This window comes from Cydia fagiglandana, chromosome 11, assembly GCF_963556715.1.
Source record: "Cydia fagiglandana chromosome 11, ilCydFagi1.1, whole genome shotgun sequence".
Classification (NCBI taxonomy): Eukaryota; Metazoa; Arthropoda; class Insecta; order Lepidoptera; family Tortricidae; genus Cydia; species Cydia fagiglandana.
Genome location: NC_085942.1, coordinates 7,836,326 through 7,851,225, shown reverse-complemented (window position 1 = coordinate 7,851,225; position 14,900 = coordinate 7,836,326). Strand labels below are relative to the sequence as shown.

General features: G+C 45.4%; 1 protein-coding gene across 1 annotated transcript; it reads left to right on the top strand.

Annotated features, from left to right (window-relative positions):
• The first annotated feature begins 2,466 nt into the window (after nt 1-2,466).
• On the top strand, nt 2,467-14,722 carry LOC134668520 (cone-rod homeobox protein-like). The gene is made up of 3 exons (XM_063525966.1): nt 2,467-2,679; nt 12,155-12,263; nt 14,111-14,722. The coding sequence occupies exons 1-3, from the start codon at nt 2,473-2,475 to the stop codon at nt 14,695-14,697; spliced, it is 903 nt and encodes a 300-aa protein (XP_063382036.1). The 5' UTR covers nt 2,467-2,472; the 3' UTR covers nt 14,698-14,722.
• Nucleotides 14,723-14,900: the final 178 nt, after the last annotated feature.

Below are 14,900 nucleotides of genomic sequence, written 5' to 3'. Positions count from 1 at the left end.
CTGCGGCAACTAAAACAATATGACTGGAGCCTAATTAGCGTAGCGCCGCGGCGGCGTAGGGTGACCATCATGTTTTTTGATATAGGTATATACCGTTGGAAAGTTTTCAAAATGGCTAAATTTCCATTGGAAAATTTCTCATATATTTTGTATATGAATAGAAATTTTCCATTTCCAAAATAAAAGTTGACTGTTTCCTGTAAAATTTTCCTAAATTTTCCGAGAACTTTTTGGAAACTTTACGCAACTTGCACATCTGTAATCTTACGCGACGAATATCCTGCAAATTAGGAAAATTACGTGAGGACTTTATATGAATGGAGGAATTTATTGTTAAGATCCACAGACTATAGAATGGACGCAGCTTGCAACTGCTCATTGTAAATAATCCATGTAGGAAAATAAAAGTCCAGAGTATTACATACATACACATTATTTATTATTATTTATTATATGTACATCCTAACAAAAATACGGTTGTCTGTAAAGTCGGTTTACGGACGATAGTTTTGCGTGGTAACGTCATAAGAAAACATTGATGACAAATTGCCGTAACGTTACGATGGAGATCTGTCCACAACGTTACCATGGAGATCTGTCCACAACGTGACACTTTTTCGTGCATGCGGTGTTCATCGATTTATAAGACGTTATCACGTCAACAAATACTACACATTTAGGTATTTGACACTATCTGAGCATGAAATTATAGTAACGTAATAGAATGAACCTTGAATGTTTCTATAAAAATAAATGTCTCAAGTGAAGTTTGGTCACCCTACAGGGTGGTGGGAGATATTCATTAAAATGTTTGCGGAACTCGTTTAGCGGTCGCGGACAACGGGACACTTGGGGCGTCCCACTGATTATTAATAATTTTTAATTAAACTGTTATTATTAAAAATATTAAAATTACCAGCATTTTCAGATTAACTGAATAAAGTTCTTTAGGGTATTGATTGTTTATTAAAGAGTTGAATTAAGAGCAAGTCGGGAATCTAATTCTTTTTTCAATACTTTACGTAGTAAACATCATATGGTTACCCCATATTTGTGACTTGATTTGAAGAAAAGTTTTCGGAATGATTTAGGCTTAATCCGGCATTAGTTTTTAATTAAATTTAATAATAATAATTTTCGCTTTACAATACAGTATAGTAATGGCAGCATAGTTAAAGCAATCAATAATACTATTTGAATTTCATACTTTTATCCTCGTAAAAAACGGTAATATTTGTGCTTTTGAACTGGAACTTCCTTTTATCTCTATGAAAGTTCAAAACTCGAATTTGTACCTACTTGTAAAAGTATACGGTGACTTACCAGGTTAAGTGGCCATTTCCACTAATGACAAAAAATTCAAGTGAGTGAAACCATTGTCGTCTAAAGTTTAATTTATAAATGTATTACATATATGCATAGATTAAAGATTATGAATGAATGTATTTTATCACAAATTTCTTGGATGAGCAACTTGTGGGCACCCTACACGCTGCAGGGAGATTTTATTCATTAGAATGTTAGCGGAACTTGGTTAAGCGCGGACAATGGAAAACTCGGTTGATTGAGTAGATACTGTGACCACTTTTTGTAGTCTAAGTATAGGTAATGTGAGGGTGTAATTTTCTTGTGCACCATGTGTGACTGTGTGTGTAAATGTGCAATAGAGGAATATTAAGTAATTTAAATTTTTCATGAAAAAAGTTAATAAAAAAAATGCTGCTGTTTTTCTCGATTCGATTATGAAAGCAGTTCCTAGGCAAATTATTATTTAAATGTATTATGTTAATTCAAATAGGTAATGTAATGTTTTTTTTCGAATATTAGGTGTAATGTAAGAATAAGTTTTATTTCAGTAACATGTCTCTAATATGAAACTATGTACATACCTAAATGTTCATTATATTACCAAGAAAAGTATAGAATCAAATTTTAATTAGTTGAAATGTAGTTTATAAACTTTAAATTTAAAAACTTAATTTTATTAAAAATTTACAGAGTATTACACATTTTAATATAACCTAAACTAGAAAATTAATTGCCAAGCGCCGTAATGAAGCCTCCGCGCGCTTTCAATATCTCATTAACGCTCAGCGCGAAATTAACCGCATTTATATAAAATGTATTTACAGACAACTCCATAACTTAATCTAAACCTATCAAATACTACCCCCGCGAAACGACGCTCCTATTGGCTCACCCACCCAACCCTTGAAGCTCTCGTCCAATCAAAACGCTTCGTTTTAGCGCTAAGGGGTGGAGCTTTGGGGGTTTTCACGAGAAGATTTTTACGAATTCGAACAGTCGGCATCAGTTCTTGACCAACAGAGCAGTTTAGAAATTCGCAAAGACTTACGTAGGAAGTTTTGAGGCGCGAAAGTTTAACAAGTTATCACCGTTTATGAACAGCCCCTAAACCATGTATGGTTTAATTTAAAAGTAGCGTTCGAAAAGGGTTAATTTGTTTTAAAAATGGCGGGTCCGTACCTGTCTCCGTTGCCTGGGGATTTGTTGACGGAATATATGTTTGGGCGGCGTCGGCAGCGGCGGAACAGAACCACGTTTACTCCGCAGCAGCTGAGCGAGTTGGAGTCACTGTTCCAGAAGACGCATTATCCTGACGTGTTCCTTAGGGAAGAGGTGGCGCTGAGGATCAGCCTGTCGGAGGCTAGGGTGCAGGTAGGTGTATTTCACATCATTTTGGTACGCTACGAATTGTCTAGATATGTTTTTCCTACCTAAGACCAATAAGACTTCGGATCTATGCCTATGTTCCGTATCCGTCACAAATACCTAGTTCGGTTCGGGCTTTAATTTGCAGTGTTACTGATTCAATAGTCATTTTACCACAGAGGCAAACAAATGATTGTAGGTATTCTACAGTAAAGAGATCTACGATTTATCGGCGATATAGTTCATATTAAATTGTATTATAGTTAGTGCTAGTAGAAAGCTGCAATTTGGCAAGCGTGAATAGTTGAATATTTAAATTACGCCGACAAAGTGGTGAAATGAAAACAAGTTTTTAGGCTACAGGGGGTACACGAAGATTGGGAATGTTTTTTTTTCGCTTTAACTTTGTGGTGTGGGGTGTCTCTGTCTTTTAAAATCAATACGGGTCTTGACCAACTATTTTGTGTTCTCGCGTTCTATTGTCACTAACGATATGCTGTTGGCCGATTCTTTCATTCATTAATACTTACACACATACCTAGATGGATAACGTAAATGCGTAAAAAATTTCGCCAGTCTGATCATAAGCAAAAGATTATTTACAATTACTCCCAGGAGGTAAAAATTATATAGAGAAAGGTAATCTACAAAATGTTGTTTTACAAAATGAATTAGATTAACTGTCTACGTTAAAAACGTTGGTTATCTTCCGACTAGCCTACAAATAGAATGGTATTCGAGCCACGATCTCGGCTAAGTGAAGGGTCGAACAGCAAAAAGATCAAAAGAACCCTTTGGACCCTTCGATTTGGCGCTCTCAATGCATTTGATGAGTTGATTTGATATAGTTAGACCAAGAGAAGTCTGCAACAATTTTGATAGCATACGCAGTGCAAGTGTTATTTAAAACGTCCAACTTCTATGAAATGATGACCCTTTGCAGAACTTGCACGCAAACTTTTCTTGGTCTAACTCTAACATATAGGTACACATATGCAAATGCATACCTAACTATTAAGTATCTAGTTTCATTTGTAAATAAAATACAATGTAATCTGCCTTTTTTTAGTTTTTTGAGAAAAGATATGTTTTTAGGGTTCCGTAGTCAACGAAAACCATTATTGATCGGTATTACACAAGAATGAGGCCCTACCACGAAAAATTATAAGTATTTTATAACCTAAATTTTCTTTATCTGCCTCTCTACTGCTCAGATAACGTAATTTCGACTTTAATTTTTCACGATAGGCAATTATTTTGCTGGTGTTATCCATGATATCGTTCCTAATTAAGTTTCTGAATGTCACTTACGGATGTTAAGGGGCCCACTGATTAACAGTCCGCCGGACGGTATCGGCCTGTCAGAACAAAATTGTGAAAGTTCCGAACAACTGACAGGCCGATACCGTCCGGTGGACTGTTAATCAGTGGGCCCCTTTACGGATGGGTGGGGCGGTAAGAGCTAGGGAACTTTATGTAAGTATTACTTACACTAAGCATCGTTCCGACGGTGTTCATGCCCAGAGATTAATCGGCGACTAGTCGGCAGATAAGGCCGATTAGTCGGCACTAAAGAATATATTTAAGTGATGGAATAGGAGGCCGATTTTTGAATTTCGAGTGATTGATTTCGTCACTCGAAAATCAGTGGAAAACGGCGAATTAATATTTTTGAAAGACGAGCAATAGAAATTGGGAATCGAATAGTATGGACCACTCGTTTTCAATTCTATTAGTAATAGAATTTAAATGCCTAGTAGTGGAGATATATGTATTGAAACACGAAATCGAAGATTGAATAATTTTACGGTTTAGACTCACTTGTTTTTAGTCACTCGCGTGACATATTTCACAACAGCAATATGTGTGTGTATGTGTATGTTAGTATGTCTCACAACAGCTTAAATACGAAATCGAAGGCCCGAAATTCAAAAACGCCCCCTTGGTCAGTATCGCGAAATTAAATAAATATAGAAGTTGAATGATGACGAATATGGTGAATACGGCGACGGAAAAAGCAAAACGATTGTTTTTCAAGTGCATCCGGGGCCCGGGCTCCGGCGAACCACCCATGGTATAATAATATACTCCGCCTGGTACTCTCTTCCCGTCTTTTCTAGGGGCCCGATTCGGATTATGAAATAGACATCTATTAGACCTCAGCAAGATACGATAACGATATGTTTAAGATCTAACCTGTCAAATTTGACATTTGCGCGATTCTGGAGATACTCTTGAACGATTTTCACAGGATATGACTTTGAGATCTAATTCATATCTAATAGATATCTTACTCTATCTAACGTAAAAGTGACATTAGTTGCCCGAATTGCGCTGCAAAAGAGAACTAGTTGATATCTAAACTATGTATAACGTATCTAACGTGTCGTCTCTTGAAGTTCGAATACAGCAGTATGTCACCTGACTGACACAAGCATACGTCATCATGCGACAGCGCTATATGATAATATGCGATAGCGCTATATATAGCGGCCATGTTATTGTGACGTAAGCCTGTGTCACTCTGGGGAGAGAAGACCATGTTTTATTAGACTATGCGAACCACCATGTAACACATTACACGTTTGAAAGGTTATGCGCCCCTTGCACCATCCCACTAACCTAGAGTTAACCGCGTAACTGGTTAAACCGTTAACCCAGTGTCAAAGTGTACTGGTACCCATGGTAACTCCAGGTTTAACCGGCTAACCCCGGGTTAGTGAACGGTGCAAGTGGCCCTACTTGACCGTACTTTTCTTTCAATAGGCAACTTGTAATACTTAGGTATTCATAGAGACAATTCTAACAAAACCAAACACAAGTAAGTTGCTTTGTTTTATCACAGAGTTCTTATGGCTACCTCCTGTCTTCATCATCATTATTTGGTCGATCGACTGAATTCATTGTAGGTACTCTGTAATTAGCAATATATCGAATATTGCATGCAAATACTCGTTCCGTGTAAATGGCGCAAGAGGAAAGGGGATGGCTGCTTCTCATACAAACGTACCTAGTCCCCATTTTCCTCTCTGGACATTGGTATTATCGAAGATATTTTTACATAATTCGATGTATATTAACCATGGCCGTGCCCTACGTTTGACTTTTTTCGAATTTTTGATATTGAGTGAGCGAATAAAAGATTTCACACAAAATTTTAAATGCTCCTAAATCTTATATGTAATATAAAAATTTTACCTTCCAATAAAATTATTATTATGTTTCCTATCCACATCGGATATCTTCATTGAGAGAGTAACGCGATCGTTGACCAATGATGCCGCTAGCGTCTATGTAGTCGCTCCGCCCCACGCCGTGACGTAGTTCCGCTTCCACTTCCTGCGAACCGTTGCTCGCTTCCCGCCACTCGCCACCGCCATGTCATTGTTGAGGAGAAGTACCGTCGGCATAAAAGTAGCCTAGTAGCCTGCCAGGAAGGCATTACTCAGATATCCGATGTGGATAGGAAACATAATAATAATTTTATTGGAAGGTAAAATTTTTATATTATGTGTTCCGTACTCCACATCGGATATCTTCATTGAGACCTGTTTATTATCTCCTGGTGGCGAGTTAGCGGGCGCGCAAGCGATAGGGCTACACCTACTGTCATAGAACTCAGAGAACGAATAAATATGTATACACCATATTGCAACCCATGAAATCACAGTGACTCGTTATAATGTGAATTACAGGAAATTGAGAATTGAAATTGTAATCTCAGGTTCGAAACTGGTTTAAGAGAATTCTCATTCGAAATCGCATCTGATCCGCAGAATCTCGGCGAGTCATGTTCCCAATTAACATAAGCGAAAATATCGCTAAGTGAATAGCTTTCCAGCCAATTTAGTTATTAAGTACATCGTGGATCAAAAGCAATCGTAGGCGAGGCCGGCTTGGATGAGACTGTGGCTGAAAGAAATAAGCGAAGTGTCCCCTAACATTTTGTGTAATTCTCGCAAGGTGACGTACCCAGACTACCTACTTATACTGGGTCTATACTTTATTCCGGAGCTTCTAAGAGTCCAGTCGGTAAGACACGTTATCTGGTTTAGAGCCGAATTTCGGACACAAAATAATAGCGTTAAAGTTATCTATGTAATTGCCCGGGCTACAGTGTAGTAGAGTAAGGTCATTGACCCTGCTGCCTGATGCTAACAGCAAAAGTGCGGCAGCTATTCTATCGTACTTCTTCTAACGTACCTAACGTTGTAGGGCTATTTAAATTAGGGCAAGTAGATGTCTCGCGTCCCAAGCTGGTGCTTTGGGAGGCGCTGGTCTCGCTATTAATGGCGTTGGAAGAAGGCATAGTGTCCGATAGTGGTTCATACACAGCACTTGTGAGAGGCTTATGAACGAGTATCGTTCTGAAAGCTAACATGGATAATAGAAATAGACGTCTGAGATAGCTCGCTACTTCACTGGATAGAGGTACCTGGCAGTTGATCTTATTTTTGATGCACCATAAAGACCGTTTCTACATTGTGGCCGTACATGCAGCCTGGACAAGGGGACGATCTAGGGGCTCCCGTTACTGTTTTCTATACAAACACAGTACCGGAATCGGGAATATCCGGTTCTTCCATATTAGTGAGACAGTGACAGTTGCGTTTCGTTCGCTACGTAGCGTTAGGCTGCGGTCGTACTGCAGACGCCGCACGCAGCCGACAACGCCACGCCGCACGCAGCGTCTGAATGGTGGTGGCGGGGGGACGCCGCACGCAGCGAGCGAAAACGACCACTCCCGAGCATTCTCGAACACACCATTCAGACGCCGCGCGCGACGCGACGCCGCCGGCCGCGCGCGGCGTCCGCAGCACGACCGCAGCCTTAGACCTTGGCATGTTATATGCATGCGCCAGTCACGCCAGCAGCGGACGTCACTCCTGATCCCGCCAGCTCGGTGTTGGAGCGTCCTATCTGACAGGAGCTACGCCTCATTCTTAAGGTCGTTGACTCGTAAGGGAGGGCGGTCTGACGTTGTGTTCACTAGGACCGCCAGTAAATTGCAAGCTTACCACAGCTGCTTTAAGACTCCTTATCACGCCGTCGCAGTACACAGACTAGGCTGGGAGGTGGAGACATCCATGCCAAGTCTCACAGGCAGCTGTCAAAGGTCGTGGTAGCAGTTCAATGAGTCTGTTAAGAAATACCGTGGCACAGTGCGAGGGCTCTCGAAAGCGGAGGCCGGCCAACAAGGCGCCTGTCAGGTGAAGACAGTCTCGGCGGCTGCTGGGCGCAGCTGCCACTCGGGCGCGCAGTGACTTCTTGATAAACCGTTGCCCTCGGGGGTTGTACCGACCTGGCAAGTAGCAAGCAACCAGCGCGACCTGTAGACGATCTGCTGGCATCAGCAGTTTTAGCGACAGCCGTAGTAACGGAAGGGATGTAGTGTCGCCGTCGTTTTATGTATACTGTACCGGTGCGGTTGTATGTTTACACTTCTGTCGTCAGCGCTGCAGATGCGGCCCGTTAACGGTTACTCTTCGCTGAAAGGGCCTTACCTCGTACATTGTCTACCAATATTGGAGATTGTAACGGACTGCTTGCATAAGATGAGGAAGAAAGTGGTGCGAGGCTTTCGGCAGCTCCGTGTTGCTGGGGACTGCGAAGGCTTCACCTTCCTCCATGAACTTAAGTTTGCGAATTTGAGACTGAACAGAAGGCATTGAGTCTCATTTCTGCGAGAAACTCTGCAGCAAGGCAGGCCTGTATGTCGCGAAAAAGAAAACTTTCAATCGGTGTGTTGTGCCGCGTGTCCCACGTGATGTCTAGGAGCGTGATGGTCTAATTCGCTTTATCCGAAGAGACACCCTATATCGAGTTAGTATAGGGCATCGAGTTAGTAGCATGCTTTTAAGGAAATCGAACTGATGAAATCAAGTCTAAAATCGATTTTGGCGCTTTGCGTAACAAAACTGTTTCGATAAAGTCGAATACAGACAGATGGAAACTGCTGGAGTCCTCCTGGCCCCTTTCTCTTAGCACCGGAAACTCAAGCTTGTTCAGGCGCAGCGGGTTTATTTGTCCCATTTTGTTTATTATGGCTTTTCGCACGAGTTCGTCTTTGTAAGACGGAACTTAAGCTGGAGAGCGCGAGCAAGCAGAGATAATTATGTGAAGTCTGCAGACCTTTTCGATGCCTTTCACCTCGGTTTCGAGCGGTCGCACAGGGCCTTGTCGCTAGCTGTCCTCTGGTTGGACCACTCCATGGCCTCGAGAAGTCGTAGGAGCTTCGAAGCGACACAGCGAAGTCGATCAGCACCTTTATGAAGCCCGGGAACACGACGTATTTTCCTCTGAGTATCGACATATCTTACCGCTTTCAACTCCGGGCAGTCGAGCCGCGCTAGGACGGGGCTCTTTACGACCTTGTCTGCCGTCGCCGGAGGATTCTTTAACCGAAACCAAGAGCTTAGCGGTCTGTTCGTGCTGTACCATACCATACCTATACCTGCACCATAGCTATAGGCGCCTGCGTACCTCAATGGAACCATGTGGACAGGACAAAACTGATACTGTGGCGCCCAGCGAGCAAGGGACGACATCGTCGTAGTTGCAGCATCGGTGGGCAGCATCGGCGTGATTGTGGCAACCGCCGCCGCTCGGGAGGCGCCGGTGCGTGAAGCTAGGGGCGCCATCGTGCCTGAGGCCGGGCGGTTCATGGCGGCCGCCACTGGTTCGGGAAGCGCTGGTGCGTGAGGCGAGGACCCATAGTGGCGGCCCGCTCTAGAGGCGTTGTCGCGTGAGGCGGGCGGCTCCATCGTGGCGGCCGCCGCCACCGGCTCGGGAGGCGCCGGTGCGTGCGGCGAGAGGCGCCATCGTGGCGGCCAGCTCGGGAGGCACCGGTGCATGAGGCGGTCGCCGTCTGGCTGGCTGGTCTGGGAGGCACTGCTGTGAGGCGAGAGGCGCCATCGTGGCGGCCAGCTCGAGAGGCGCCAGTGCGCAGGTGGTGGTGCCATCGTGGCGGGCGGCATCATCGTGGCGGGCAGCGCCATTGTGGCAGCCGCCGCCACCGCGTCGATGCGTAATGCGAGAGGCGCCATCGTGGCGGCCAGCCTGGGGGGGCAGGCGGTGTCATCGAGCGGGCGGCGCCATCATGGCGGCCACCGTCGCCAGGCTCAGGTGCGAGAGGCGCCGTCGTGGCGGCCAGCTCGACAGGCGCCGGTGCGCGTGACGGACGTTACCGGCACGGGAGGCGCCGATGGCTAGGCTCGTAGTTGCACGCATCATCACGGCGACGCTGTTGCCCTCGGCGGTGCCATCGTGGTGGCCACACCGGCGCGTAGGTCACCAGCGACGTCATGACGGCCGGCAACCAACGCGGCGATCGTCGCTGTACTCGTAGCATTTCCACTGCTTACACGTAACTTACCTTCCTTCCGCTCGAGCAGTCGGGACGCAGAAGCGGTCCGCCTTCACCTTGGCGCGATCCACCCGCGATGCGCCCGCAGCTGCAGGAGCGGCCGTGTGACGTCTCGCAGAGCCACGCGGATCTCTCGGAGTCCCGCTGGACTGGAAGCGTCCGCACCGCAACTGCAGCAATAGGAGCGGGCGTAGCAACAGGAGCGGGCGTGTGACGTCTCTCGGAGTCCCGCGGACTGGAGGCGTCCGCACCGCGACTGCAGCAACAGGAGCGGGCGTGTGACGCCTCTCGGAGTCCCGCGGACTGGAGGCGTCCGCACCGCGACAGGCGTCCGCACCGCGACTGCAGCAACAGGAGCGGGCGTGTGACGTCTCTCGGAGTCCCGCGGACTGGAGGCGTCCGCACCGCGACTGCAGCAACAGGAGCGGGCTCTCTCCCGCGGACTGGAGGCGTCCGCACCGCGACTGCAGCAACAGGAGCGGGCGTGTGACGTCTCTCGGAGTCCCGCGGACTGGGGGCGTCCGCACCGCGACTGCAGCAACAGGAGCGGGCGAGTGACGTCTCTCGGAGTCCCGCGGACTGGAGGCGTCCGCACCGCGACTACAGCAACAGGAGCGGGCGTGTGACGTCTCTCGGAGTCCCGCGGACTGGAGGCGTCCGCACCGCGACTGCAGCAACAGGAGCGGGCGTGTGACGTCTCTCCGAGTCCTGCGGACTGGAGGCGTCCACCGTGGCCCGCAGCGTCGCGGTGTCTCGGAGTCACCTTGGACGACAGCAGAAGACGCGGCGCGCGCGGGCGGGGGTGGGCGCCGGGCCCGCGCCCCCGCGCCGGGGGTCGGGGCGCCCCGGTCGCGCCGCAACTAAAGCGGGCTACAGACCATCAGTTCCAACTGCACAGTCCCAACCGCTCAGTCAAACTGTTCAGTTAAAACTTTATCTAATGAAATTTCGATTAGATCGTCAGTTCAACTGCACAGTTCAAGATTTGCCTACACACGTACGTTTTAACTGAACAGCTTGACCGAACAGTCAAAACCGCGCAGCCAAAACTGATGGTCTGTGGCCCGCTTAACAACACGAGGTACTCCCAGGCTACTGCCTGAGAACCCTCCGCGAGTGACGAAGTAACTTCTGAACGCCAATAAAATTAGAATATCTTAAACTGGCTCACCGGATGGTTCGAGACAATCCAAACCTCCTTATCAGCGAAGCGCGGCGCCCGAAAGCAGCGCGCGCAGGCCGTCCGCCGCCGCGCCGCCCGGGCGCCGCCGCCGCCGCCGCAGGCACGATGACCGCGCGTTCCCTCTCCGATGCGGAGCGACTTGTTACCACTTGTTAACAAAAACCACTGACGCACTTCCTACTTCGATCTCGAAAATGCGAGTTAACGGTAACGATTTTAGCAGCATGGAATGTGAAAATTAATTTAGCAAGAAAAAAGTGGGTAGAATCGAAAAGCACCGTTCGATGACTTCGATCGCGAGACCGCCAAAAGACTAATAGTGGCGATCTCTGCCATATCTCACTATTTAATCGACCGAGCTTTGGATCGGAAATGTTAAAGCACCATGCTGCAAAAATATACGCAAAAAATATTTGCGGACCATCGGTCAAGACGGTCGACGAAACAATGACATGGCGGTGGCGAGTGGCGGGAAGCGAGCAACGGTTCGCAGGAAGTGGAAGCGGAACTACGTCACGGCGTGGGGCGGAGCGACTACATAGACGCTAGCGGCATCATTGGTCAACGATCGCGTTACTCTCTCAATGAAGATATCCGATGTGGAGTACGGAACACATAATACCTAATTTTAAATTCGAAAAAAAAAACAAACGTAGGGGCATATCTGTGGTTGATATACAACAAATTATGTCAAAATATTTTCAATATACTTAATGTTAATAGATATACTTACTCCGTTGGCTCAGCGACCCAAAATGAGACTTGAAGACAGCGCCACTTTTCTCGGTCCTGCGACCTCTCGCCAATTGTTGACTCGAAGTTCGCGCAGATCCGCCTCCACCATGTTAATATCCAGAGAGGAAAATGAGGACTACGTTTGTATGAAAAGACGGGTCCTCCACTTTCGTCTTAAGATGTATCTTTTGTTTCAGGTGTGGTTCCAGAACCGTCGCGCGAAGTGGCGCAAGCAGGCGCGGCTGCAGCTGCTGCAGGACGCGTGGCGCATGCGCTGCCTCGGCCTGGGTACTCAGCTTATGCCCGGTTCGCACTATGCTAGAATAGGACCAATACATTTGCACTATGCTAGACTAGGACCAAGATACATTTGCACTAATGCTAGACTAGGACCAAGATACATTTGCACTATGCTAGACTAGGACCGACATACATTTGCACTATGCTAGACTAGGACCAACATACATCTGCACTATGCTAGACTAGGACCAAGATACATTTGCACTATGCTAGACTAGGACCGACATACATTTGCACTATGCTAGACTAGGACCAACATACATTTGCACTATGCTAGACTAGGACCAAGATACATTTGCACTATGCTAGACTAGGACCAAGATACATTTGCACTATGCTAGACTAGGACCGACATACATTTGCACTATGCTAGACTAGGACCAAGATACATTTGCACTATGCTAGACTAGGACCAAGATACATTTGCACTATGCTAGACTAGGACCAAGATACATTTGCACTATGCTAGACTAGGACCGACATACATTTGCACTATGCTAGACTAGGACCAAGATACATTTGCACTATGCTAGACTAGGACCAAGATACATTTGCACTATGCTAGACTAGGACCAAGATACATTTGCACTATGCTAGACTAGGACCGACATACATTTGCACTATGCTAGACTAGGACCAAGATACATTTGCACTATGCTAGACTAGGACCAAGATACATTTGCACTATGCTAGACTAGGACCAAGATACATTTGCACTATGCTAGACTAGGACCGACATACATTTGCACTATGCTAGACTAGGACCAAGATACATTTGCACTATGCTAGACTAGGACCAAGATACATTTGCACTATGCTAGACTAGGACCGACATACATTTGCACTATGCTAGACTAGGACCAAGATACATTTGCACTATGCTAGACTAGGACCAAGATACATTTGCACTATGGTAGACTAGGACCGACATACATTTGCACTATGCTAGACTAGGACCAAGATACATTTGCACTATGCTAGACTAGGACCGACATACATTTGCACTATGCTAGACTAGGACCAAGATACATTTGCACTATGCTAGACTAGGACCAAGATACATTTGCACTATGCTAGACTAGGACCAAGATACATTTGCACTATGGTAGACTAGGACCAAGATACATTTGCACTATGGTAGACTAGGATCAAGATACATTTGCGCTATGCAAAACTAGGATCAAGATACATTTGCACTATGCTATACTAGGACCAACATACAATTGCACTGACTTGGCAGTAACAATTACTAGAAGTGCCATAGGCACTTGACGTCGCACTTGGCTGGAAAACAGCATGGTCGGAGGACTCCACAGGGGATTTTGTCACTATATGCTGTGGAAAACGATGAAATGCTGTTTTTAGGGTTGTGCGCCTCTGTCCGTCTGTCCGTCCGTCTGTTACATCGCTAAATATCTCGAGAACTACTAAAGCTATCGATTTGAAATTTGGAATGGTTATTTTTAATTGAGCTTAAGAAATTGAGAATCGAGTGATAGACCAGTCATACTAAATGGTATTAGTGGAATGTATAAGCGTTGTCGTTATTTTAGCACTGCTTGTCTCTTGTTTAAAAAAATTCTAAGCTTTTTGTTTCTTTGCACCTAAGAAAGCCCATCGTTTTTTTGCAGTTTTATCTATGGTACTAACGAACATGGGCGCAAAATTAGAACCCATTCACTCTTATAAAAATATTAAATTATGAAAGTATTTATATACGTAGGCAGGCTTTAACCGGGCCATCTTAGGCGCAGGTGCCTTAGGAACTTGTATCTTAAAAATATTCGATTAACTTTTTAAAACAAACATAAACTACCTAATGCTGCTAAATTATAACAAAACTATTTTCCTAGGTCACACCAAACCTCCAGACTCGTCACCGGAAGGCCCCGACTCTCCCTCCGGCAAAGATTCTCCAGAGCCTCCAGTATCCATGGAAAATTCTGAAATGAAGTCGCCACGTCCGGAACAATATCACCACAACACAAACATGACAGAACCCATGCCCATGACCCCAATGCATGACATTCCACCCCCAATGCCATATGCCAATGACGAGAGAATGCTTCAACAACCAACGTTCCCATTTCCACCTCTCCTCATGCCACAGCCCCCACAAATGGAAAATGAAAACGTACCAACCGATCTTAGAATGTCAAAGAATTGCCCGTGCGCAGTTGATATGGACCAGCCTCAAAACCTAGCGTATAGACAGAGAACCGAAGCCAAAGAGAGCGAAAGCGACAGCGACACAGAAATCGATCTCACCTCTCATTCTTCCAAAGATGACGATCTGAGGGAATCTGAGAGACTCGCTAACAGAATTGCGACTAGTATTTTCAGAAGCGATACAGTGTTGCATGACCTAGTCCCAAATGATCTCAGTCTCGGAGTGAAAAATGCTAGTAATGATAGGAACATTAGTAGGATTAATTTGTAAATTATGATTAGGTTCTACTTTACAATTGTAATCCATGTTGAAATAGGTAAAATTAAATAGAACTTGGTTAAAGTAATCGGTCCAGTGAAGTTTTTAAAACTGCGACAATAACTTTACTTGAGAACGCAATAGTACTTTAAAATTAGTACAAACTTTAAAAGTAGTAAACAGTATTATAGCTGTTTGTAAATATTAACGTCAAT

Bases quoted from the DNA above. Each gene is read 5' to 3' on its own strand.
- LOC134668520 (XM_063525966.1), top strand. From the start codon at position 2,473: ATGGCGGGTCCGTACCTGTCTCCGTTGCCTGGGGATTTGTTGACGGAA. The intron at 2,680-12,154 runs GTAGGTGTATTT...CTTTTGTTTCAG, and splicing joins TGTCGGAGGCTAGGGTGCAG to GTGTGGTTCCAGAACCGTCG. The intron at 12,264-14,110 runs GTTCGCACTATG...CTATTTTCCTAG, and splicing joins GGGTACTCAGCTTATGCCCG to GTCACACCAAACCTCCAGAC.